The 27,683-nt window shown below is 43.4% G+C and overlaps 1 protein-coding gene across 1 annotated transcript in view; it reads left to right on the top strand.

Annotated features, from left to right (window-relative positions):
- Positions 1-26,946, top strand: part of LOC126262528 (venom dipeptidyl peptidase 4-like) — a 272,420-nt gene extending 245,474 nt beyond the window's left edge. The window contains exon 16 of the mRNA XM_049959201.1: positions 24,367-26,946. Within this exon, the coding sequence (XP_049815158.1) occupies positions 24,367-25,080 (714 nt within the window). The 3' untranslated portion in view covers positions 25,081-26,946. The remainder of the gene's footprint in view (positions 1-24,366) is intronic.
- Positions 26,947-27,683: the final 737 nt, after the last annotated feature.

Here is a 27,683-nt window from a genome sequence, read left to right as displayed (position 1 = left end):
GGCGCTACAGTCTGGAACCGAGCGACCGCTACTGTCGCAAGTTCGAATTCTGCCTCGGGCATGGATGTGTGTGATGTCCTTACGTTAGTTAGGTTTAATTAGTTCTAAGTTCTAGGCGACTGATGACCTCAGAAGTTAAGTCGCATAGTGCTCAGAGCCATTTTTTAACGAAGTGTATAAGTCTAAAAGGAGACTATGTTGAAAAATAAAAAAGGTTTACCCCAAACACGTAAGTAGTTTTTATTTTTGCACGGACTTTTCAAACGCTCCTCGTATGTTCATAAAATTCCGCATTTAGCATTTTCTTAAGCACAGTAAGGGGGCTACAACCTAATCACGAAAAACGTCCACACTGTAAAATTACCTCCTGTGTACTTAATGTTGGCATTACACATGATGGCAAGTGACGTTCTGCAGGCATTCGACAAACCCAAACAGTTCAGCTGGATTACCACAAGATGTAGTACGATTCCTAACTTCTTATCATTCGTTTCCAGTTATCCACCGTCCAGTGACTTCACTCTTTACAAAAAATGGTTCAAATGGCTCTGAGCACTATGGGACTTAACATCAGAGGTCATCAGTCCCCTAGAACTTAGAACTGCTTAAACCTAACTAAGCTAAGGACATCACACACATCCATGCCCGAGGCAGGATTCGAACCTGCGACCGTAGCGGTCGCGTGGTTCCATACTTAGGCGCCTAGAACTGCTCGGCCACAACGGCCGGCCCCACTCTTTACACCATCTGACTACAGAAATGTGTGGCTTCTTAATTCGGTATGCACAGTCGTTGTGCTAGCTGGGATGCCTGTAGCACTTTCGAACTCATGAGTGATTTCTTCTGCTGATTTCATGCGATTTTTTACAACCTCCCTGTGCGAAGCTTGATGGCTCTTGCTGATCAGTACATGAGATATGTCTGCAATTGAACTAACTGTGGTTGTTCCTTGTCGTTTCTACTTCGAAATCACGTCACCAATAATTAATCTGGGCAGCCTTAGAAGGGCTGAAATGTCCCTGATGGATCTGTTACCCATGTAACATTCAGTTACTAGTCCACGTTCGATGTCACTGAACTCTCCTGACTAAACCATTCTGCTCTTACTCCTTTTTTGCACTAACAACACGATACTCGTCACCTCCTTTCATACTGGGAGACATCTATTGGGCTGTTCCACATTACATAGGGGCATGCAGATTCTTTTTGGTCATATAGTGTATAAAACAGCAATCGAAGTCTGTCGTCCCTAGGTATTAATGTAGTTGTTACAATGAAACCTGCTCTAGACACACTCTTACTCTCTCAGGGCAGCGATCCGTTTTGGAGGTGGGCATGCACCAGCAACAGATATTCTGAATACAACGAAAATCACTTGCGTAAAGCTAAAAACACACTTCGTAGGTTATCATAACTGCTCTCTGTATATCCTCTGAGGCACTGGGATTTGATTTTAGGACTTGAAAAGGCCGTGCATGGAACAGCTGCGGCACATGAAAGTTGATGTGTAAGCCCTGCATCGTGGTTCATCGAAGAGTGGTTTCTAATTGTCCGAAAATTAGTATTCTTAATCACTGCATTGCCGCTAACAAAGCGGCTTCTATGCCAAGTCCAGCGGCGATACCTATGTACCCTCTGATGGTTGCGCTATGCTTGCCTGGACCATCGTATGAAATTTCGCCCTGGCAATCTGAAATTTGTCGGGACCAGAACGCAGCTGTCATGATAAGACAGGAGGACCTGCTGTAGTCTGTATAAGGTGCAACGTTGACTGGCTTGGGAGCCCACTATACCAGCAGCACACGTCATCAATGGTAAGGGTTGGAGGGGTGGAAGCGGTCCTGTGGCGATAATGCACAGCTGGTCACTCCACTGGAGTTTTTTGATTTAGGACGCAGATATGCCGAATGTCAAGTTTGAAGTCAAAGAAGTGCAGAAAATCTAAATCTCTTATTGGGTGAGAGACGCTGGGGACAATAAAGTGCCACTCAGTAGTTCTCTGCAAGCCTAGGTTCATATTTACTGTCACCCAGCCCTAGGTTGCTGTGGGGGAACCATTTACTGCAAATAGATCAAAGTCTTTGATTGGTCTACGCTGCCACGAAAGTGTCTGTGGGAATATGCACACGTCAGTGCCTCTGTCATCGAGAATCTGCATCTTGGTGGCCTCATCTGTGAACACTTGATGCAGCTGGCATGCTGCTGGCCCTTTGGTCACAAGGTGCTGCCACTCGTGTTTCACTATAAGGAGCATGGTGATGTGTATCGATGTGGCTTACCTCGAAACCATCAGTCTGGCATGTGTGGGGATTGTCTGTTTCCAGATCCGTGAGAAGCGATGGGTTCCCTTTTCCTGTGAAGTGTGGGTCGACTTCTTCATCCTTTACTCGAGCCAAGAGAAGCGATGAGTTCCCTTTTTCTGTGAGCTGTGGATCGACTTCTCCATCCTTTACTCGAGCCAAGAACTGTAACCTGGTGCATGAACTCATCTATAGAATCCTTCTATGATATGCCATCAGCTCATCAACAGGCGAAGGTGTCATAGGAATTGTGATACTTTTCTGTATCATAGCTCCTCCCAGTCACTCGTATCGCTCTGTCGCTGAGGGTTTTGTGAGCACATCATTCATTTCAAGAGTGGTTCAAGTGTGACACGAGTCCACAGACTAGTTCTGCCATGGCAGTGGGACGAGTCCAAAGAAGCTAATAATGAGATGTGTGGGAGTCTTTGGAACCTCACCTATTGATGCACTGCTTGTCATCATGGGGACTTCAGAATGAGGAGAGACCTTTAATGCCGTCTGTTGCCATTTTCTAGTAAACAGTAGACTGTTCTGCCCTCAGGAGCAAATGTGTTATGTAATTCTGTGGCTGATGCTGTGAAATAAAGTTTTGTGTAATGTTGTTTACTACGATTCAGTCCTCTTAAAAATAGTAAGTAATAACATTTTGTGTGACAAACCAAAGGGGTCAATTAAGAGGTTAACTGCTCCAACACATTCAGCAAGATTCTATGTTAAGGAAGAAGACATTGAACAGCTCAAATTTCGAAATGCGATCGGACGAAACTACACCCAAACGCCACCGGCAACTGCAGCGACACATTATAAATATACTCAATGCCGAAAAACGCTGGGACTGTCACCAGACATGCACCAGACTCAATGTTATACTCGGAGTTAACTCTTGCAAGTACTGGAAAGCATTCCATCGGCTTACAGGCACCCATCCCATCCTTCACTATCTGATCTTTCACAACATTTCCCTGTCTGACGATCTGAGCAAAGCCAATCACTTTGCATCCTATCTCTCCAACATCTTCTCCATACTTGACAACTCTCACTTTGACTACTCCAAATTCCCTACTGTCCATAAACGCACAAATATCAGAGTCTCACCTCTGGCTCCCAGCTTCTGGTATTTGAACAACATACCAGATACAAAATTAAACACCCCAGTCACAGCACAGAACATAAAACAAGTACTTCACAGTAAATGCATCCCCAGTTCATGACCATATTATCTATCGCCACCTCAAAGAGTGCCGCATCTCTTTCCTGATTAATCTTGCAACCCTGTATAACACTATCCTCTCCACTGACCACTATCCCGACCTGTGGAAAACCAACAAAATCCCGCTTTTTCTCAAACCGAACAACACTCCCCCCCCCCCCCCCCCATACCTCCTCATACCACCCCATCTATCTCACCTCAGTGTTTAACAAGGTCTTTGAATCCATCCACTCCCGTCACATGCACTGGCATCTGCACCAAAATCATCTCCTTCCTATTACGCAGTGTGGCTTCCATCCCTCCTTCTTTGCTGACGATCAACTCTTGAACCTCAACCACCTCCTATCTCAAAAGCTCAACAACTGCAAATCGCCAACTTTGTCTTCCTTGACCTGGAGAAGGCACACAACTGTACGTAGCATTCCGGTCTCATTTTCAAACTCCAGACTTAAGCACTTCCCATCAACTATGTCCACCTTATTGCACCCTTCCTTTCCAATTGCCGATCCTATGTCCTTGTTAACAACACCAGTTCCCATACCCTCCACACCACTGCAGGAGTGCTCGAAGGTTCCATTCTTTATGCCCTCCTTTGCCTCTTATACACGGCTGAATACGCGTAAACCACCTCCTCCTAGCCACCTCCTTCGATATGCTGATGAGACCACTTTCCTTATCATCTACCCTACACTCCAGAAATCGCAACAACCCTTCCAAATCCACTTCAGTCACTTTACCTCCTGGTGTAACCATTGGCTCCTTAAGATCAACCCCTTCAAAACCCAGGCAATAATTATAGGACACACTACCTGCACCTTCTGTCTCCATGACATCTACCTCACCATTTATGACCGTCACATCCTCCTACCTAACCCTCTAAAATACCTTGGAGTAACATTCGACTGGCCACTAATGTGGAAACCTCACAGAAAGCCCAAAGTAGACAAAATCTACTAAAACTACTAACCAGCTGAACATGGGGACTAAGCCTCTCCACTGTCCTTCATATGTACAAATCCTTAATCTGCCCTATGCTTCGCTATGAAAATGTGACATGGATAGCTGTCCTTCCTAAGTTCTATAAGTCTCTCCACATCCTTACACCATGCACTACACCTCACTTTCCACACCCAGTTACCTTCCAAACAAGGATGCTTTACCAACTCAACACATTCCTGCCTCTCCTCACTCACATTGAACGCCTCTGAACAATCTACACTGTCCGCAAACTCGACTCCAATAATCTTGTCGTTTTCCAATCCTCATACGCTGCTGCATCTTTACCAACCCATTCCACCAATCCTCCAATTACACATCCTCCACATCTTCTCGCAAGGAAACTTCCATCAACTCCCTCTCCCAGATCATTAACTCCACCCCAACATTTACCCATTCTACCAGCTACAGGTCCACCTCACCCAGTCTGCCTTATCAGGGCTCTCTCTCTCTCTCCCCTCCTCGTATATCCTTAGCCCCATTTTCCCTTCTGCCTTTCTTTCCACACCCCCTTTTCCAAACAACTATTAGTGCCACCATCTCCCCCTCTACTCTACCCCCTCTTCTGTCTCAACAGCTACTCCTACCCCATTGCTGTAATGTACCAGTCCCCCATCCTTATACTCCGACATCCCTACCCTCTTAACTGACCAACCTTATCTCCTTTAACAACTAACTCACTAGCTTGTGGCAGGACCTTCCAATGTCTAGTGAGTGGAAAGTGCGTCTTTTAAATAACAGTGTTTTAAATGTGTACTTATTTTGTTTCATTTTGCCTTTTATTATTACTGCTTTTTTTAACTACCAGTGCAGAAAGTCATCTGTCTTATACACAAAGAAACTTCCATTTTATTCACCTTTAAATAGTTTTAAATTCAGTGTAACTATCCTTACTATCTTTTTCTTGTTTGTCTCATTTAACTTCTCATTGTCAGTTGGCTGAAGAGCAGTTTACTGTACTGTATCGCTGGCAGCCCACCTTCCTATCCTTATAGGGCATGTTGGGGGGGGGGGGGTGGCAGGAAGGGGAGATGAAACAACAATTAAAAAATTTGGCCAAACAACGTTCAGTTTGCACAAATAAGATGCGGCATTGATGTACTGCCCTCGTTTGTACATTACTGATTGGTTGGTCGTTTATAGTTTTATTTGATGCTTGCATTTTGGTGGTAGAGCACTATTGCACAGTTGGCGTGTTACTGCGTTGTGCGTACTGTTAGACAGCTGTGCCGTCTGTAAGCAAACATTCCTAAGGGTCGAAGCTGGTGAATTACTGGACAGCAGCGCTATCTCTTAGCAACAGGAACCACTCCTTAGGGTATTTTTTAGTGCAGATGCACCCTCATGCCAGAAGCAAAAACCCCATGCGCCAAGACTGACAAAGGCACAATTCTCCCAAACTTGCAATTCAAGTGGACAAAAATACAATGGAAAGCTATGCATTTCACGAGATGGGTTAATATGTTCACTATTTCTATGCTGGTGGAAAAAAAAATCGAACACTGTCTTTTCCACCTACAGCAAACCCTAGAGGCGCTGAACCTACTAAATGATTCAATACAGATAATCATCTTGATGTTGAAGCTCTTTTGTCTATGTTTGCTTTAAGAATAACATATTTTTTGAGTGGGGTCAGCCTTTAGCAAAACACAATTTTGTTTTTTGTCCCAGACACATTTCACTGCAGTTGCAGCATCATCAATGGGCTTTTTATTATTATGGCTGATAAATATAAGGAATGTTCTTGACTGTTTAAATACATATAAATATTAGTTTCTAAATCGTAATTACAGGTTTTTGGAGAGCACATAAAATTGTGTATTCATACCTTCTTACCACATGGTGCGGTGTTCCTGCGTATTTCGTTTTTACAGTGACTGTTTTCTTTACAATTTGTCACCTGCAACTATATACAACTTAATGTACGGAAAACATTTACGCAAAAATTACAATTTCTAAACTGTTATGGTTGTGCCCGAGATTAATGATTCATGTGAAAAGTTGTGTGTGTGTTCGTGTGAAAAGAAAGAGGAAGGGGGGAGAGAGAGAGAGTGAAAGAGAGTGAGAGAAAGTGAGAGAGAGAGGGAGGGAGGGAGTGAGTAGGTTTGAGGATTTATAATAATTATTATAATTATATTTATTTATTTTTAGTTTTATGTGTGTATATGTATGTACGTATGTTTATGTGTGTGTGTGTGTGTGTGTGTGTGTGTGTGTGTGTGTGCGGGGGGGGGGGGGGGAGTTCTGTAGGTTGGTATTATCTAATAATTCTTTGAGGGCAGAGAACAGAGTTCCATTGCAGAGAGCTGTGTATTGATTTATTACTTGCTTTCCTTCAACTATGGCTTTTTGTATTTGATAATTTTCTTTAATTATTAGTTTCTGTGGGGGGCTGTTGCTGCATTTGAGAATCTTCAAATCAGTATTGATGTCTGTTGGGCTATGTTTATTGTCCATAAGGTGTTCAGCAAATGTGGAATGACTGCAGTTACTTTTTAATGCTCATCTGTGTTATGTGTATCTGGTATTAAAGTTTCTGCTTGTCTGTCCTATATAAACTGATTTGCAGTCCTGACACGTTAGTTAATGCCAGATGTGTTGTGTTTGTCTGTGCTTGTGTTGGTTGCCCTTAGTTTCATCTGTGTTGAGTTGTCTATCCTATAGGCTATTTTTAGCCCTTGTTTTTTGAAGTATGTTGCCTATTTTGTGGGCTGCTTTGTTGTTGAAGGTGAGAGTGAACCACTTGTTTGTTTGTTGTGGGTGTTTCGTGTTCATGTGTGTTCGTTTGTGTGTTCTGTGTGTTTGTAAGTTGGTGAGAAGACTTTTGTGTGTTGGGTGTCTTTTTTAATTTTGTTTTGATTTTGTAGTTGAGGTTATCTATAGTGTTTGTGTCATATCCATTCTCTACAGCTATATGTCTGATTGCCTGTAAATCATTGTTATAATTGCTTTCAGTGAATGGAGTTTTGTTCAGTCTGTGTAGCATATATTGGAAATCAGCTAGTTGGTGTGTAGTCGGATGATTGGAATGTTTGTGAATGGCTGTTCTGGTGGTGGTTACTTTTCTAAATATGGAGAATTGTTGTTAGTTGTTGTGTCTGTGTAGTGTGAGGTCAAGGAAATTTAACATTTTGTTCTTTTCTGTTTCTAAGATGAATTTTATTTTTGGGTGATGATATATTGGTATCGTTATGTAGATAACGTCATATGCCTTCTAGATGAAACACCCAGTCGCATCCAACAACTCCATACTAATATGAACGAAGTCCACCCAAAAATAAAATTCACAGAAGAAACACCTGAGGCGGACACAGAAAGTTGCGAGAACTATAAAGAGAAATGAAAACTCACTACTTGAAATCTTAAAAGTCTTTTGGAGGATTACTTTCGGAGGATAAAAATACAGCTTGTAACACCCCCTTTATTCACTTAAGAAGTCTCTAGATTATTGAACAAATAAGAGAAGTGGGTTGACGATTGCATCCTGATACGTATACGGTTGTTGTATTGTCCCACGTGACTGAAACCAATCTACGCACTGCTTCTTAAGATTGTAAGGATCTGTACTTCCCGATTTTCTTGAAATTATAGAAGTCACTCATTGGAAACAAGGGTTATTTACTCTCTAGACAAGTAAATGTTCCCTATGCTGTCTCATATGCAATCTCACAGCTCTCACGCTGTCTAGCCACAACGTAAAAGATAAACTGAAATTTACATAATTAAGGGTTTGACTATTTTGTGCACAATATAATTTCCTCTAAGATCCGATAATGTCAGCGGTTACTTCGTTATATTTGAAATACACACTTGGTAATTAATGGCGGCAACGCAAGTAATATTCAAGATTTTACTTGTTTTCATGATTTCCGATTCCTTGCAAGAGACTTGATCAAAGTTCTTCCACATTTATAGCTCTACTTCACTGAACTATGCAAAATTTTATTCGTGCGGAATTTTCTTCACATTAATATGAACAGACCGACACTCTGACTGCACCCCGACCTTCATCATTGGCCGCTCATCTCAGACTGTTCTGCTTCTCACGTATCTGCCTGGTGGCGCGAATCGTTACGCATTGGAAGCCCAGCGATGTGGTATCCACCGGAAACAGTTGTTAATAATCGCTTACTTCGTTACGGTATCGACAACGGTACCCTCGCAAGCTGATACACTGTCTGCAACTTCAGCAGCCCACCGACACGCCTATATAACCATCAAGTTGCCTACGATCAAACCTTTCCCAGGTGACATAAAAGTATGGTTTCGATTCTGGGAGCATTTCACAGTGCGAGGGTTCTCTCCTTCTTGAAGCAATCTTGTTTCTCGTTTAAGAGGAACCCCGCCTCCCACCATGCCTTTCCTCTGAAATGGTTACTAGTATGTAATAACAGGCACTGTTAGGATTACAAATATAGTTTATTATCCTAGTTACAAATCGGTTTAACTTCCGATAGGCAATAACACAAACAGACTCTCCCTATAGTTTCGAGCTAAATTCGGTTCTGTGCTATACACGGAAGTCCCTAGTTACTGAGCCCCACGATCCCGAAACTTTGCCATTTATGGAGCTCCATGGCACGTGGCTGTGATGTGCAGACGCTGAGCCCCAGCCTGGTCTGACGTCACGAGCAGCCTTCCGACGCCCCCAGAGTAACTCCGACATAAATTACCACCACATCAGTCAGGGCAGAACCTAATTTCCCCCCACGTGTGACTATTGTTGCTGAAAATTAATCTTTCGCAAGTGAACTGTCAACCTTATATACAGGGTGGTCCATTTATCGTGACCGGACCGAATATCTCACGAAATAAGCGTCAAACGAAAAAACTACAAAGAACGAAACTTGTCTAGCTTGAAGGGGGAAACCAGATGCCACTATGGTTGGCCCGCTAGATGGCGCTGCCGTAGGTCAAACGGATATCAACTGCGTTTTTTTAGAACCCCAATTTTTTATTACATATTCGTGTAGTAAAGAAATATGAATGTTTTAGTTGGACCACTTTTTTCGCTTTGTGATAGAAGGCGCTGTAATAGTCACAAACGTATAAGTACGTGGTATCACGTAACATTCCGCCAGTGCGGACGGTATTTGCTTCGTGATACATTACCCGTGTTAAAATGCAGTTGATATCCGTTTGACCTATGGCAGCGCCATCTAGCGGGTCAACCATAGCGCCATCTGGTTTCCCCCTTCAAGCTAGACTAGTTTCGTTCTTTGTAGTTTTTTCGTTTGACGCTTATTTCGTGAGATATTTGGCCCGGTCACTATCAATGGACCATCCTATATATGAACAAGAACACAAACGATCTCGCAATCTCAGTTCAGCACTAAGGATGTACATCAGCAATTCCCATTTACCACCCTCCTTACAACAGCTTCCATGTATTTTCGGTGTTATCGGCTATGGATAAGGACATATTCCTCTGTGGACATCTAGATGGGGAACCCAAGGATTTGATCGATGGGAGTGCCGTTACAGCTGACACATATGAACAAACAAAGCAAATTTCGAACTCTAAACACGCAGATTAAAACAGGGTTATCCAAAGCTAGTTTCATTTCTTGGAAAAATTTAACGTTTTTACATCACGCAGTCCAGAGGCTCCAAACGTCACCTGCATTGGCAGCCGTAAGCGAATCAAAGTGCTACAAGCACGGGGAGGGGAAGTGGGTTTTTGCAGGAGTGTGCTTGCCCTTTTTGGTCTATGTGTGTTCCTAGAAGAAACATACTGACAGTGGCTTATCCAAGCAGGAGGGCAAAAGATCCAAAAGAGAATTTTACACACCTTAAGGTACTTTTCCGTAGCTGCGGGAATTTCCCACAACGTGCTGCGTAAAACGCGAGCGAGACCGCGCTCCCCTCTTGCACAGTGCAAAATCGCCAGACCGTTTTCCCATGGTGCAGACAACGCAGTGCGCTGCGGGCTCCATCAGTGGGGAACGCTAGCTTGCTTCGGGAAGAGTCTGTCCCGCACGCACGTTGCAGCGATGTTTTCGGTTGGAGGAGTGGGGGAAGTCGAAGAGGTAAAAAGCACTCCGTTTTCAGGCTACAAGTGACCTACCGTGACCATCCGACCGCCGGGTCATCCTTAGTGGAGGATGCGGATAGGAGGGGCGTGGGGTCAGCACACCACTCCCCCGGTCGTTATGATGGTATTCTTTGACCGAAGCCGCTACTATTCGGTCGAGTAGCTCCTCAACTGGCATCACGAGACTGAGTGCACCCCGAAAAATGGCAACAGCGCATGGCGGCCTGAATGGCCACCCATCCAAGTGCCGATCACGCCCGACAGCGCTTAAACTTCGGTGATCACACGGGAACCGGTGTATCCACTGCGGCAAGGCCGTTGCCGGAGGTCGAAGAGGTGCAACGAAATACTAGCCGACAACTGCAGTATTTCTTTCGGGGGCACGGACAGCAAGAGAGTAGGTAAGTCCTTCGATTTAATGATTGAAACATTCATCAGAAATGTCGGCTTACCGCTTCTCTGCCTCAGAGGATTATCAGCTTATCGCGTTGGTATTGGTACACCACATTTGGTGGAACATGGCTGATGCCAACCTGAAAAAGCAAAGGCGAAAGGAGTTAATTTGGGCAGAAATCGGAAAAAAATGAGTGAAACATCTAAGAAGAAATGTTTTTGATTATGCTCAGTGTAATACATTTGTAAATATAGTTGTACTGAGCCTCTAACCACGATGTTGTTGTTTTTATGATCAACGTCGTAACGACGATTACAATTCGGCCTGTTGAAGTAATCAATGATTCCGCTCCTCACAGTGTATCCTCAGTTATGTCGTAACCGCCGAGATGTGCCAAGCGTAGGGCCTAACGTTTTGTCCATGAATTTCTGATACGTGTGCGTTATAAGTCGGTGGGAACTGGCATTCCTCCGCATCGTCGAGCAACGGTTCTTTTACTCAAATGTTACACGCTCGTTCTTCTTCACGGTGTAAGAACCTTTGTGTACCTGCTTGGCGCTTCATGAGTACTCTTCCCAATAATATACCGTCTTCCTCCTCCTTCCTAACTTCCATGAGCCAAAATTAATAGATTTTTAAATCGATCACTGTCCTGCATGTTCCTCGCAGCGCCCTGGAACTCGCGCCGAATCTATGAGCCACACAATGCTGCTCTCGTCTAGGGGGAACTGTAGCACTTACCGACTTCCAACAAACTGCAAAGATAAATTCAAACCTTTCCGAAGCTTCCTCTCGCTTTGATCCCCGGAAAAAACGTAAAGGGAAAAAGTTGATCGCTGGCTTCATTTCGGATGTTGCTTTGGTAAAAGTTTCGCGTAATATGTGAATTTTTATTTATTGCTTCACTGTTACTGTCTCTATTGGTCAAAAGGTTGCACACGTTAACGATATGTACTGGTGAAGCCAACTATAAAATTATGTTGGTGTATGACACATAGCCCGCCCGGTTGGCCGTGCGGTCTAACGCACGGCTTTCCGGGCGGGAAGGAGCGCCTGGTCCCCGGAACCAATCCACCCGGCGAACTTGTGTCGAGGTCCGGTGAACCGGCCAGTCTGTGGATGGTTTTTAGGCAGTTTTCCATCTGCCTCGGCGAATGCGGACTGGTTCCCCTTACTCCACCTCAGTTACACTATATCGGCGATTGCTGCGCAAACAAGTTCTCCACGTACGCGTACACGACCACTACTCTACCACGCAAACATAGGGGTTACACTCGTCTGGTGTGAGACGTTCCCCGGGGGGTCCACCGGGGGCCGAACCGCACAATAACCCTGGGTTCGGTGTGCGGCGGCGGAGGGGTGAAGTGGACTGCGGTAGTCGTCGTGGGGTTGTGGACCACTGCGTCTGCGGCGGGGTCGGAGCCCCTCCGTCGTTTCTAGGTCCCCCCTTAACATACAATACAATACAATACGACACATAGTTTAGAAGATATGGCGTAATAAATACAGAGTAGCGCGAAAAATCAACTTTTCTTAAAAGCTTGAATATTTCTCTGTTTCAATACGACAAAATTTTCATTGAATAAAAAAAAGTGCCAGAGGTAGTTTTCGCATCACTCTCTCATGCACAGTTGTCAAATTATGAAAAATGTTTCCGGCCAGCATCTGATAGCGGAAGACGTAAGCATTTCCTGCAGCTCGCTGTGATAAATTTCCGCACCTACAATGCTTAGCTTTATGGAGTTTTTAAACGAAGAGGTGGAGGGAGCCATCACCACAAGCAAGATACGTGGAAATACTGTTCCACTTGAGAATGTTGTGTACACACGGCACCTAGTTTTCATGCGAAGGTTAAAGCGAAGGGCGACAAGAACAGAAAGAACTAAAATTCAGACCGTTTTTGCGTATACTGCGAAGGGAGAGAGCAATGGGGCAAAGCCTACCGAAGGGGTGTAAGCTCAAAAACTTGAAAAAAACATCCTGAAGGAAACTAAAAATTGCGCCTCATGTCTTAGACATGGCCACAACAAAATGAAAGTTTTAAACGGGGAAGGGATCCTGTGCGAAGTGATAGGGTAAGCACCACATTTCCATCTGCAATAGGCACCTCACGACAGTGAACAATGCCGAAATAGCGACTTCCAATACATACACTTGCAAATTGCTCTTGAGTATCAGAGGACCAAGTGGTAAGAGTAAACTGACACGTGGAATCCTTGACACAGGAAACTATTTTCTGATTGAATATCTTCAACTAAGTGTCCCTGAAACAACAACTCTTGAGATAACGACTTCTGAGTCAACCTGCACTTCATACCTCTCAAGGAGAAACGCCCGGATATCAGCTGCAGCTTTAGAATGCAGCTGTAAGTTTTCACAATAACTGACAGTAGCACAAGTTGTTGAAGATACGACCTTGAGGCAGGAGAAATGGCTGGCGGATCTGAGAGAGGACTCTGAGGATGTCCCTATTTGTACCCTGATCGGATCAGATTCCTGTCGGAACACTGTCACCTTGGGACAACCGATTAAAGTATGACCTTCATTGGTTCTTCTTCCCATTATCTTCAATTACCCTCTCACTGGAAACAAGAGTTGGTACAGCAGCTAACCAGGCAACTGTTAACTTCATTGAGGGCAGCTTTCACGGAATGTCTGATTAGGTAGGGCACTGCTTTTGGGATTTGGAGACAACTGACATAACAGAGTACCAAGAGGACGAGTGACACCTCTGTACACCTTTGTTTCCCAGAAATTCCAAGAGACGTACCGAATCGAGAATGAATGCAGAATTGTACCTCTGCCTCAGAAGCAGGATATTATTTTCTTTAGAAACTGATCTACTGCCGGAACACTCCTTTGCCTCTTACAAAAGAAGCTGGAAGTGAAAGGAGGAATGAAGCTCATTTATCATGAGAACATGTCAAACTACATTAAGAGGGATCAGGTAGAAGCTGCACCTATGAGCTGTACATGTGGAAACATTTTACCTGCGTTATCATATGGTGAAAAAAAAGTGCCGTGGAAGTATCAGTTCATAATTGTGTTCATTGTTTCACCACATCAAAAAGACTCTCCACCTTTGAGTGTCACCCTAGAAACAGGACTCAATTTACTGCCAATCATCGATGCAACCTTCTTACAATTTCGAAAACTTCCAACAGAACCAGTGTGTGATGTTGCCCAAGCTTTTTACAGTTGATCTTCAAAGACGTGAAGAGAGATGTGGCTAGGTTCTTGTTGTATCATATCGGACTAACAAGAGAATGGCGCCTGCACCGCAATGAATGATACAATAACATATCATGTTAACACAATCTTCCGTCGGTTCTTGGTAGAACAACTTTATAATAAATAAAAAGCACCAGTTTGCTTTTGTTTTACAATATTACTTTTATTGTTAACCGGTTTTCGACTTACAAATGTCTGAAGATGGCCTTGTAAGCCGAAAACCGGTTAACAATAAAAGTAATATTGTAGAACAAAAGCAAATTGTTGCTTTTCATTTACAATTACATATCGTTTCATGGGTTTGCCATCTGGACTTGCAGCAAGCCCATTCCTTTTGTCAGAAACCAGAAGGGAAATAGTCGCACTTAATAGCGATAAATATCCGCGAAACTCAGCTAGGTGGTATACTGCATTATACACCACAGAAAAGCATTCATTTATCCCGAACAGACGTCATCATTTCTGATCAAGCCTACGCATGTAAGACTTCATCATCTCGGTGCACGCACTGTGCTGGGAGAACTCCGTGAAGGATTTTGGATTTTGTGAGCAAAAGTTGTCAGGTGAGTTCTTCACTCTTGCCCGCCCTGCATGATAATACACAGTCTTCGAAATGACAAAATGTAGGCTCCACTACCACTGGACAGAGTTCGTACCATAAGACAATTATTGACAGGCACTGAATTCTATATGCTAAAATTAGCCCTATGCACATGCGTCACAATATATATAGTTCTACTGCGCCTGTCAGTGACATATCCAACAATGGATATCTGATTGCCGTGCAACACTCGGCAGGGCGGAGAAGCCTAGCACTCACGTTTTATTCTGCCAATGCTCCAATATTCCATGCAGTAACACTGAACTGTCAAAGGTATTCAAAACAATCCAGTACACTGAAATACAGTACTCCGCGCCAATCAAAGAATCACCCGGAAGTAGATACAACACAGGCAGCTTTCAGTGTAGGCTGATGGGAACATGTGATAGGCTCCACAGTTGCTGCTTGAGGAAGGTAGTTCGTCGCTCTCATGTGAATGAAGAGAGCTTCAACTCTGTTTTCGTAGTAACAGAAGCCACAATGAATTGAAGATCTATAACTCAAGAAGAGAGTGATAGAGGTTGACAGCAGCCGGCTTCCTAAAAGGTGAAAAACATGTCCATGTGGGCCAGAACGGATTGGGAAGGAACTTGACAACGAGTTCCGACTGAGGAAAAAGGTTAATGAAGACCTTTGGCGTAAATCAAAAACTGCATATCTGAAACTGCTAAGATACTGTGATGAGTTGAAAGGGTATTCACCAAAAAGTAGACCCAGAATTGGAGGAGTGTTTCTACTTCAGGAGGATATCAAACCACAACACTTGTGCATGAAAGCAATGGTGGAATGGATATGGCATGGGAGAGGAAACAAATCATGTGCATCATTCTCTGCCAGTCAGCTGGAACGAAGATCAGTCGACTGGCCCAGCTCGCCATCACCCTTGAGATATGCCAAGGACGGAGGGTGTTGGGAAATTAGAAGAGACAACTAAAGTAATCTGTTACCATTTTCTAATAAACGGTAGAATGTTTGTTGGTTGATTTGGGGGAGGGGTCCAGACAGCAAGGTCATTGGTCCCATCGGATTAGGGAAGGATTGGGAAGGAAATCGGCTTTGGCGTTTCAAGGAAACTATCCTGGCAATTTCCTGAAGTGGCGACGATGAGTTAAAATGTGTACCAGACCAGAATTTGAACACGGGATCTTCAGCTTACTCGACAGGTAAGTTAACCACTGTGCCATCAGAGACACAGTGGTATCATAACTATGCAGACTGTCTTGGAAAGCCTCACAGCCAATCCACATTGCCACCGAGTACCACCTATCTGCAGTCCCTGTCCATTTCCTCCTTGCTCGCTGCTCTGAGATTCCTGCAGGAGGTCGGACGAACTTGTGCATCTGGACTGAAGAAGATGGATCCATTGCCCGTCTAGGCTTATTAATTATATTAATGCGTGGTGTCTATTCTTTCGTCATGTCCAAAAGAACAGACATCACCTATTCATATAAATCTTGGAAGTAAATTTCCCCACTATTAGTAAGATCAAAAACAAAACTTTAGATGTCTAAAAACAGCAATGGGACCTTTCGGAGACAGGGAGAAGAGTGTTCTAGCTCTTCCCCAACTCCAGGATAAGACTTAAGAAACACATCAAACTGTCGCAAGGCATCATACGTTTTCTCAGCAGTCATACAGAGCCCCTATCCAGTCTACCCTCATGAAACAGGTCAAATCCCAACGGCATAATGTGGGCACGACGTACCTATCAGCACCCCTGAGCAATTGGTACTTGAGTGCTCAGATTTTGCACAAATTGCGTCTGTGGACAGATAGATGCTAGCGACGACTGACATTATCAAGGTCTTCCATGAAAACCAGTAATTTAATACCTAAGCTAGGCTGGTTAATAAGAGACAATGACAAGCACAACAAGATTACTGTGGACAATGAACAATCAGAATAGTCGTATATCTCAGATGCGTCAAAGATGTATTGGCATCTAAAAGGCAGCCATGACAGAATGAAGAACGTAATGGGTGAACCATCGACAGTGTACTGACTGACCCTCAAACCAGACCGCTACTGGTAGAAGTAAACTAGATGTGGAAGGAATCTCTGAGTGCCAATCTCGTTGCTGGCTGCTTCCTCTCTAAGTCAGATCAAAATCACAACTGTGAAAACAATATGTGCAACCAAGCATGCCTTAAAGACCAAAATGGACTGTTGATAAAGAAAACCAGTAAAAACAACCTGTTGCACAGTCAGCACTTTGTAGTTCATGTAGACAGTTAACGTAGAGTAGATCTTTCAGTAAGAGTGGTAGAAGTACAAATAATAAACTTAGCCATGACAGTTGGTGGCAGGTAGTTGAGGCCCAGCTCCTCATGACAGGAATGGTAACTTCCTAAGATTAGCCAATGAGGCTAAGACGCCAATATGTAATGGAACTTATTTAGTAGTAAAGCGTTGTGGAGTATCGTACACTCTCATAGAAATTGAATGACCTTTGTCTAGGTCTCAGTAAGAGTCCATTTAAATTGTATTAGGTAGCAGGCTAGTATAAAACCTTAACTGTCTAAAATTTACACTGTGAGATTACACTTCATCGCAATCTGTGCAACACTGGTGTCAGCGAAATTGATCTAAAGGCGACTGAATCAAGGCAATCAACCACGAGCAGCGGTACTTTCCGAGCCAAATGATGCATTTCCATCCCTGGAAGCCACAAAAGATCCGGCTGCATACAGGTAGTGGCTGTCGTCATGGCGACTGGTCTTGCATCGAGGACACCATTTGTTGCTGACAGGTCCGCTGATATGCTCAACGAGTAGGTCTGGCCTGACCTGCTCGACTGTGTGTGGTTGATGGACTCGCAGTTGGGTTCATGGCCAGAGTGCATCGGTTCCACCAACAAGCTATTACCTGCTTACACTGACCGCTACCCGCGAGCCCATACTCCATCGTGCACAACGTGTAAGAGACGGGCAAGCGATTTCCAGCAGTTACACACAGCTGAATGGGTCACAGCTATAGAAGGGGTGGTTCATGAGCATGGTTCAACCAAACAACTCGGCTGTGAATGGACGCTTTTAGATGCAATCAGGTTTGCTGCACTGTACGAAGATTACAGGGAAACTGCTCCCATCGATTTTCTGCTGCCACCCTTGTTATTTCTTGTATAAGGCGACGGCATCCTGCTGGTACAATCAATATTGAGCCTTGCTACTATAACAGCAGTAGCTGCTGTTCTTGTAAGTTGCGATTCTGCATCTGCCATTGACGTTGCAGCAATTGTAACTGGACCCTGAACTGCTCTAAACTCGCGTCTGATGATGCATGTCGTCGATGTTCATGTCTTATGGATTGTTGTTACGTGCATCTCGCAGATATCCGGCTTTCATATCTCGCGATTTCTGGTATTTGCGCTATGTTGTCACCGCTTGTGGGATTCAAATACGATTAGATGACCTTTGGTAGCAAAGAGTTTTATTTGCATATTTGTATATAGAACAGTGTTTGCAAAGATGCAGACTGTCATTCTTACGACAGGTAGTCTGCTTTAGTACCCTTTAAATCCTTGCAGTGATGTTGCCGGTCCCCCAGACGAGGATCGCGGAGACTGCCGAATACTTACAGCCTGTGCAAGCTCTGATGCCACAAGACCATCATTGCTGTATTCCCGGACAAGTTCAATGAAGATACGTTACAGGAGCATGTTGCCAAATGCGGGCAGCCAAGCGTGTTTTCATGAATGTTCAAATGGCTCTAAGCACTATGGGACTTAACATCTAAGGTCATCAGTCCGCTAGACTTAGAACTACTTAAACCTAACTAACCTAAGGACATCACACACAGCCATGCCCGAGGCAGGATTCGAACCTGCGACCGTAGCAGTAGCGCGGTTCCGGACTGAAGCGCCTCGAACCGCTCGGCCACAGAGGCCGGCTGTTTGCATGAGTTCCTGATTCTTTGAGGAGAGGGCTGAGGACTGTGTAACAATGAGTGGCAGCCACACTGTGCACCTTATGTAGTGTCAGTGGATAGATGCTTATGAAACGATGGGGTGGTCCATATCTCAGAGGAAGTATTTTTTCCAGTCATTTGTTTATATGGCACTTTTTTCTATTTTTGGACAGTACTGTCGCTTTTAAGAAAATATTTTTAAACTTATGTTATAATTAATAAAACCAGCGCAACTGTATTATTATACAGGGTGATTCAAAAAGAATACCACAACTTTAGGAATTTAAAACTCTGCAACGACAAAAGGCAGAGCTAAGCACTATCTGTCGGCGAATTAAGGGAGCTATAAAGTCTCATTTAGTTGTACATTTGTTCGCTTGAGGCGCTGTTGACTAGGCGTCAGCGTCAGTTGATGCTAAGATGGCGACCGCTCAACAGATAGCTTTTTGTGTTATTGCGTACGGCAGAAGTGAATCGACGACAGTTGTTCAGCGTGCATTTCGAACGAAGTGTGGTGTTAAACCTCCTGATAGGTTGTGTATTAAACGTTGGCACTTATCTGTCCGTAACTACCTGAACGTCAACTACCCGAGGCGATGGATCGGCCGCCAGGCAGCCCGTGACAGAGCACTTCATCACTGGCCTCCAAGAAGCCCTGATCTTACCCCCTGCGATTTTTTCTTATGGGGGTATGTTAAGGATATGGTGTTTCGGCCACCTCTCCCAGCCACCATTGATGATTTGAAACGAGAAATAACAGCAGCTATCCAAACTGTTACGCCTGATATGCTACAGAGAGTGTGGAACGAGTTGGAGTATCGGGTTGATATTGCTCGAGTGTCTGGAGGGGGCCATATTGAACATCTCTGAACTTGTTTTTGAGTGAAAAAAAACCCTTTTTAAATACTCTTTGTAATGATGTATAACAGAAGGTTATATTATGTTTCTTTCATTAAATACACATTTTTAAAGTTGTGGTACTCTTTTTGAATCACCCTGTACATTTATTGGGTTACGACTGGTTTCGTTCATTGTACATCGTCGGGTTGCCGAGTTGTGCTAAAGTCGTGACATAAATCGTCTGGTTGTCATAGACTAAATCCAGACTGTCTAGGACAGCATTTTTATTGATCATTGACATTGGTGTCAGCTGTCTTGCTCAACATGATCAAGATATTGTTAAACATCCTGTGTTTACCTTTGTCCCAACGGCCTTGCCGCAGTGGTAATACCGGTTCCCCGCAGATCACCGAAGTTAAGTGCTGTCGGGCTTGGGTAGCACTTGGTGGGTGACCGTCAGGGTCTGCTGAGCGCTGTTGGCAAGCGGGGTGCACTCAGCCCTTGTGAGGCCAGTTGAGGAACTACTTGACTGAGAAGTAGCGGCTCCAGTCACGAAAACCGACAAAGGCAGTGTGCTGATCGCATGCCCCTCCATATCTGCATCCAGTGACGTCTATCGGCTGAGGACGATGGCGGTCGGGCGGCACCGTTGGGCCTTCTTAGACCTGTTTCGAAAGAGTATTTGCAGTGGAAATCATGAAATAGCTGTATGACACTTACTTACATGACCTACAAGCGATCAGACTAGTGGCTTATACAGAAAGTGTGGAACAAGATGTTACTGCGTCTGACCAATTCGGCATTACTGGCAACACTGTCCAACACCTGTTGCGATATGTGGAAATAGCCTGGAAACTTTATCTGTTGAGATGATTTACGATTCCTCTGTGAATGTCTCTATGCATGATTACTTTGTCAAGGTTTTGGTCATACAGCATATTCATGCGTTTTATTTGCGTGAGGGTGTATTAAACTGTGAGAAGCTTCATAATGGGCTATTAGCCAAAGCTGTATCAGAAAACCAAAGGCTGCTGTGAAGCGTGCAGCCTGCAGAAGTTGGACCTGACCATCTGTCACTTAAGGAGGGATGAGCGAGAGAAATGATCTTCACATTCGAGGACATGGCACGCAGATGGTCCAATATTCAACTGCAAAAATAGTTGGCTTTAATAAGCAGTGATTTACGAGGACCAAGGGGAAGACCTAACCAAAGATCGTTATTGTTATAGCATATTAAACAGTGCCAATTTGTATCACGTCTGATTAATTATCGTTCAGAGTCAGCCAAGCACTTTCAAAGTGTATGAGGAGGCATTTACCTTGCTGCAGCTAAGCGGAGCACATTTTCCATTTCACTTGGTGCTGAGATTAAGTTCAGGTCGTATCTTCAAACTATGGGTCGTAAATATTCCATGAAATATACGTGTTGATAATGTGCATATCAGTACAGGTTACACAGAGTTTTGATAATTTTTTTTGGTTTCCATTTGTTGCAGATCATTGAGTTAGCAAGATCGCAGCTCCAATTAGATTTTCTAAATAGCATCCCAGTTTTCTAAAACCTTTAATCAATTTGACACACTGCACATAGATAAACCACCAATTCCTGTCAAAATATGCAACGCCACATCCCTGTACAGGGATGAGGAGAGATGGATACTGGTATTGTGATGACTGAAATCTGGCAGCAGCTCAGACACCTACTGGCACCCCGTGATACAAGCCTGCTTGGTAGCTTCATGGCGGTGTGAGCACAGCCAATGGATACATGCAGTTGATTTGTTCAGGTCAAGCTGTACGGGAAGCTCGCAGTATTAATTCTGCCATGCCTAGTATGGGTTGAACAAGAATCTAGATGCTTTATCCATTACTGTAAGCAGGCATATGATCTTGTTATTATGATCACGCATGCATAGGAGCCACTGGTCCATGTACGATAATGCCCAGTACCAATATATTCCAAAACACCGCACGCGAAAATGTACTTTTCAGGGAGTCATCACGTAGGTTCTAAGGTAGTCTGGATACCCCATGTCCTAGCAACCATTTGTATACCTATCAGATGAACGGGTATACTGTTTGTATCCTATAGTACATGGTCAAAATTTAAAAACCCATCCGAGGCAGATTGAGCAAATCTGTTGGTTCTTTTCCATTAGTTATGGTCTATGGTGGGCCCGAGGGGATTATAAAAGCACGATATGTACATGGACAGCTCGTGAGAAAGCCACGAAAAACCATGATGTTTGGATACCAAAAGTAACAAATATGGGACTGGCCCCTTAGTTAATTTCTATTCATGGCAGTTCGTCGAATTTTTTAGCATATAGTTTTAAGATGATGTTACCAGGGCACCTCGTAACTTTTTTCGATATCATTATCAGTTACCGAGATCCAGAGGTTCAATGCTACCGTACTGATGTACGTAATGTGCGATCTGCGGCGTAAATATAGTTTCAACTGACGTAATGGACACACGGAAGGGTTCTGAGGTCACTGAAGTATATTTTTAGTCACCATTTTTGCACCAACTTCATGTCTCTGTATAACGACAACTTAACACCTATACAGGCTCTCTTGACCCATTTCTTTGATAAGCCACCTGGCAGCGTAGGCACCTTACAAAAAATCATTTTGTCGTGAGAAATTATTTCAACTTCTAAATCAAATACCGCAGTTTTTGATATGCTGCAGGTGTAGCCCTAAAAATACTGTACATTTTTATGTAAAGTAAGCTTGCGTTGGATGGGAGACGATATTCTGTTCACTTTGTATTATGTGCACTAAAATGCCATGTGGCTAGGGCCTCCCGTCGGGTAGACCGTTCACCTGGTGCAAGTCTTTCTACTTGACGCCACTTCGGCAACTTGGGTGCCGATGGGGATGAAATGATGATGGTAAGGACAACACAACACCCAATCCCTGAGCGGAGAAAATCTCCGACCCAGCCGGGAATCGAACCCGGGTCGTCCGCAGCTCGTGGTCGTGCGGTAGCGTTCTCGCTTCCCACGCCCGGGTTCCCGGGTTCGATTCCCGGCGGGGTCAGGGATTTTCTCTGCCTCGTGATGACTGGGTGTTGTGTGATCCTTAGGTTAGTTTGGTTTAAGTAGTTCTAAGTTCTAGGGGACTGATGACCATAGATGTTAAGTCCCATAGTGCTCAGAGCCATTTTTTTGAACCCGGGTCGTTAGGTATGATATTCCGTCGCGCTGATCACTCAGCTACCAGGGGCGGACTATGTGTACTTATTTGTCGTTTATATGTGCCAAAGTATATAAATGTGTCGAAGTATTTAAATAAACTGTCATAACTTTACTGATCTACAGAATTCGTTTTATATAAGCAGCATACCCCGCTGTAGCAGGGAAAAGAAGGGAACTAGTTGAAGTAGGCTTCTGTCAGAGCACAAAAAAAGCAAATATGCTCCTTAAAAGGCTAACAGGAAAGTGGGGTAGCAGCTGCCTCAAACCTGATTCTGGTATCCTCACCAAAAATTTTGGTATTGGAACATATTCACGATTTTTTATGCTGAGAAATAGTAGCAGAGAGACAGTGACAGCGGAAGAAAGAGGAGAAAGTGCTTGTGGGAGAGAGGGGAGGCAGTGATGATGGGAGAGAAAAAAGTGGCACTGAAAGAGAAAGAGAAATGGATGAAGACAATAGCAGTGAGATCAAAAGACAGATGAGACATTGTAAATGAAAAATAGAGATGAAGGGAGACCATACACAGCCTTGGTGGGGTCTCCTCCACCCTGCCAGACCAGCGAACTTCAACACTAAAACATTTGCCCACTTTTCCCCAAGCCTATACCCACGTGTTAAAGTTCACATATAGGTATCAAAACCCGAACAAACCATCCCCAAAGACGTGTGTGGAGAGAAGGCAATTGTGGTTGAAGAGATAGAGAGCAAAGAAATAAAAAATGAGAGTGTGGCAATGGAACAGAAAAATTGTGGGAGAAAGACAATGAAGGTGGCAGAGAAGGGGGCAATGGTAAGGAAGAGAGAGATAAAGGAATGAATACTGTAACAATGAGAGAGACAGACAGGATAAAGTGCCAATGGGAGGAAAAAGGGGACAGTGGGAGAGGGATATATATAGGCAGTGGCAGTGAGAGATTCAAATGGCTCTGAGTACTATAGGAGTTAACATCTGAGGTCATCAGTCCCCTACAACTTAGAACTACTTAAACCTAACTAACCTAAGGACATCACACACCTCCATGCCCGAGGCAGGATTCGAACCTGCGACCGTAGCGGTCGCACGGTTCCAGACTGAAGCGCCTAGAGCCGCTCGGCCGAGAGTGAGTGGGACTGCTGTTCATGATCACAGCAAAGAGAGATTGGGTAAAAGGATTTAGAATATTCTGTATTAAAAGAGAGCAGTATTTGCACTGCAAAATTTTTGGTGGGGATGCAGAATGAGGTTTCAGGCAGCTGCTTCCCCACTCTTATGTCAAAGTCTTTGAAGGAAGAGCTTATTAGTGTTTTTGTGCTCTAACAGCAGGATTTGGCAAATAGCATAATATATGAAAGAAAAACTCAATCTAAGGTCATTACTTTCATTTTCTATTGGCATATTTTACATAACTTAATACACTGAATATCTAGACATTGAATGAATTTGTCTGGAATGCGTCGAATTTTTATGTGTTGCTGGTATCTGGATAACTCCATGGTATCATGAAGCAACAATGCGAGTGAAACATGCCTACAGTTTGGTTAATTGGCACAGCTTGACATGTACAATGATGTAGTCCTTAATCATGTGTGCAATATGTTAATCCTCGATTTCACTCTCACTAACAGACTGGAACTGTTTTTAATGCAAAGTAATTATTTTGTTCACAGACTTACCCAGATGAATATCACTGGATAAACGGATTGAGGACTCACTTGTATCACACTATTGATGCCTTCTTCACTGAGTGCTTTGATGAACAATCCCCATCTCCTCTTATGAAGATCACTCAACCCCCATCCCCTCTTGTGAAGACCACTTATTCCCCATCTCCTGCTGAGAAGGCCACTGAGTCCCCATCTCCTACTGAGAAGACCACTCAGTCCCCATCTCCTACTGAGAAGACCACTCAGTCCCCATCTCCTACTGACAAGACCACCCAATCCCCATCTCCTGCTGAGAAGACCACTCAGTCCCCATCTCCTGTTGAGAAGACCACTCAGTCCCCATCTCCTGGTGAGATGACCACTCAGTCCCCATCTCCTGCTGAGAAGACCGCTCAATCCCCATCGCCTGCTGAGAAGACCGGTCAGTCTCCATCTCCTGCTGAGAAGACCACTCAGTCCCCACCTCCTGCTGAGAAGACCACTCAGTCCCCATCTCCTGCTGAGAAGACCACTCAGTCCCCATCTCCTGCTGAGATGACCACTCAGTCCCCATCTCCTGCTGAGAAGACCGCTCAATCCCCATCTCCTGCTGAGAAGACCACTCAGTCCCCATCTCCTGCTGTGAAGACCTCTCAATTCCCGTCTTCTGCTGTGAAGACCTCTCAATTCTCATCTTCTGCTGTGAAGACCATTCAAACTCCATCTAGTGCTGTGTAGACTGCTGGAAGGCTGATGGCAGTAGTGGTTGCAACATTGGCCAGCCTGCATTTTCTGTAAGAGAAAGAGTTCCACTCTTCTATCTGTGACATCTGCTTCATTGGTGAGAGCCACATGTTGATATGTACAACATTGGTACATAATAATTGGCCAATTTTACAAAAAAAAAGAAACATTTGGGTAAGTGGGCAGAAACTGTTCATTTGGCATAGTAACTGCCTTTGGTAACACAGTACATTCTCAATACAAAAATGCTTTTACCACTAGTGCAAGTAGTATGAGCAATTAAATTGTACAAGAGAGCTGTAAGTGGTGAAATATTAGAAACTCTGTATAAGTCAGCCTTAGTGATAAAAAAAGTGGTAGCAGGATGTAGAACCCCATGGTTTTGTGTTTTTGCATGCTTCCAGTGATCAAGTGTGGGAGAACCCCATCCAGCAAGGAGTAGGATCGCAATATGTTCACCAGCAGATGCTGTTTCTTGTGCAGTTTCTGGTGATGCAAGTACAGCAGAACAAGGTACACCACATCTGCAGTTATTATTCTTAATGTTAATGTGCTACAAAATTGCCAATACCAGCACACAAACCACAGTTTATACTGAAGTATAGTTCGAATGTGCTCACCAGTGTTGAAAATAATAGGAGGATGGTGCAGGGTTGCGTCGTTTGAGCGTAACGTATTTTGCTCGACATGCTGCTCTTTAGAAACTATATGTAATGTCGGTAGACAGTTGCTTTTTCCCTTGCTCATAGCTATTATAGTACGTATTACAAATGAAGGTGTCTCTGCACCGAGAAACACAGCAATAGGGAAGTATCGAGGGGGAGGTTTGCTCACTTGTGGTAGCAGAGAGTGGGCAAACAACTTCCATGTTGCCATGTCTTACAATGTGTTGCTGACGACAACAATAAATAATTCTGTATCGCCACTGAAATGTGGCTACTTTATACTCTGTAGGATAGTATTTATCGCCGTACAGCGTTACTTATGGTAAGATATCCAGAGCAGACTAATGAGTAACTATCATTGATTCCAGGGATTAGTAGAGGGGAAGGGCTATGTAATGCGCAGAACGCATAAATGGGCAGCTTTTCGACGTGCTACGTCCTATACTTTCCTATAACTGTCTGGACATGTTCTAACAGTCTGCCACTAATCCAACGAACTCTTAACATTGGTTTCCTTTCCTCTTACGTTTTCTATCGAAAACTATTCAACAGTTTTCTTCAGACTCGTGAATGAAGTTCGTAACACCAACACAAAGTCCTACTGTGTATCTACAGATACTCTATCGTTATGTTCTAGTAGTCCCCTGGGAAACTTTTTCTAATGTCATAATATCTACTTAAGGTATCGTGTGGGTGAGCTAAGTGGCGCAGTCTTGAGACACTGATCTCGCATTTGTGTGGATGGCAGCTCAAATCCCAGTCTAGCCATCAAGTTTCTGGTTTCTATGATTTCTTTGAATCGCTTGGGACAACTTATGGAAAATAACTCAAGCAGTTCCTTCTTTTCAAAGCCTTCGCTTCATCTTTTATGAGTCCATCATGAACATTACGTTACTGAATAAATTCACAAAAGATAAAGATTGTTACTGAAATTTCAAAATTGTAACTGTGTAAAAAATCAGTTCATATGACACAAACAATTTATTATTGTGATTAAACTTTTTCTTGTATATGAGTATTGATGGGTAGTTATAGCTACAATGCAGAAGATCACTGTAGTAATACTGCTATTTCCTTCAAACTGTTGGATGAAATATTTAAGAGTGACCTATGTATTTTTATGGAGTCATGTTATCTAGTCAATGTATACTAATTTGTTCAAGTTATTGTTCTTAAAACTGTTATTTATTTTCTCATCTGCCTTTTTATTAGATTTAGTTACATTAATATTTCCATAAAATCAAAATATACACATTTTACAGTGGTCAGTGTAAATATAGTGTTGTAAATAAAGTTTGTAAAAATGTTGAGTTCATATAAAACACGAAGCATGAGGTGTATTTATCGATACTGACACTACTAGAACATAAATTTCACTGACATTAACATATCAGACACACCTTGCGTGAATTCCAAAGCATTTGCCTCTTGTACAGCACTCTGATTGTCTTTTTGTCTCCAGAATACATAAAAATGTGTTTTAGACTTATAATATATGTATTACAGATTTCTAAAACAATACCTTATTATCTATAGTTCATAATTGCAGTTGTTAGTTGATACAGTTACTTCTAAATATGGTAAATAAAACATCTGTCTGTATTTGCATTTCCCCACGCGTAACAAATTATCATAAGTTAAATATGAGCAAAAGAAAGCTATTTACAAACCTTTATCCCCTATACAAAATGATTTATATCTACATATAGATACATATCCGCCATGAAAGCTAATACAATCATTCAGTGCAGAACACTCTTCACCTGACCACATGTGAGACTTCGAGTGATGCCATTAGCGAAAAGAAGAAAAAGGTCTAGGGGACGCTACTTTGATAGCGTGTGGTAAATGGCAATTTGGATTGAACAGGACGACACACTTGGGTAGTCCGTGCGATTGTGTCTATCCATTGTACCAAGGTGGCGTAGATGG

Source organism: Schistocerca nitens, chromosome 6, assembly GCF_023898315.1.
Source record: "Schistocerca nitens isolate TAMUIC-IGC-003100 chromosome 6, iqSchNite1.1, whole genome shotgun sequence".
Classification (NCBI taxonomy): Eukaryota; Metazoa; Arthropoda; class Insecta; order Orthoptera; family Acrididae; genus Schistocerca; species Schistocerca nitens.
Note: the sequence above shows the minus strand (reverse complement) of the source record. Positions and strands in the feature narration are given on the sequence as shown.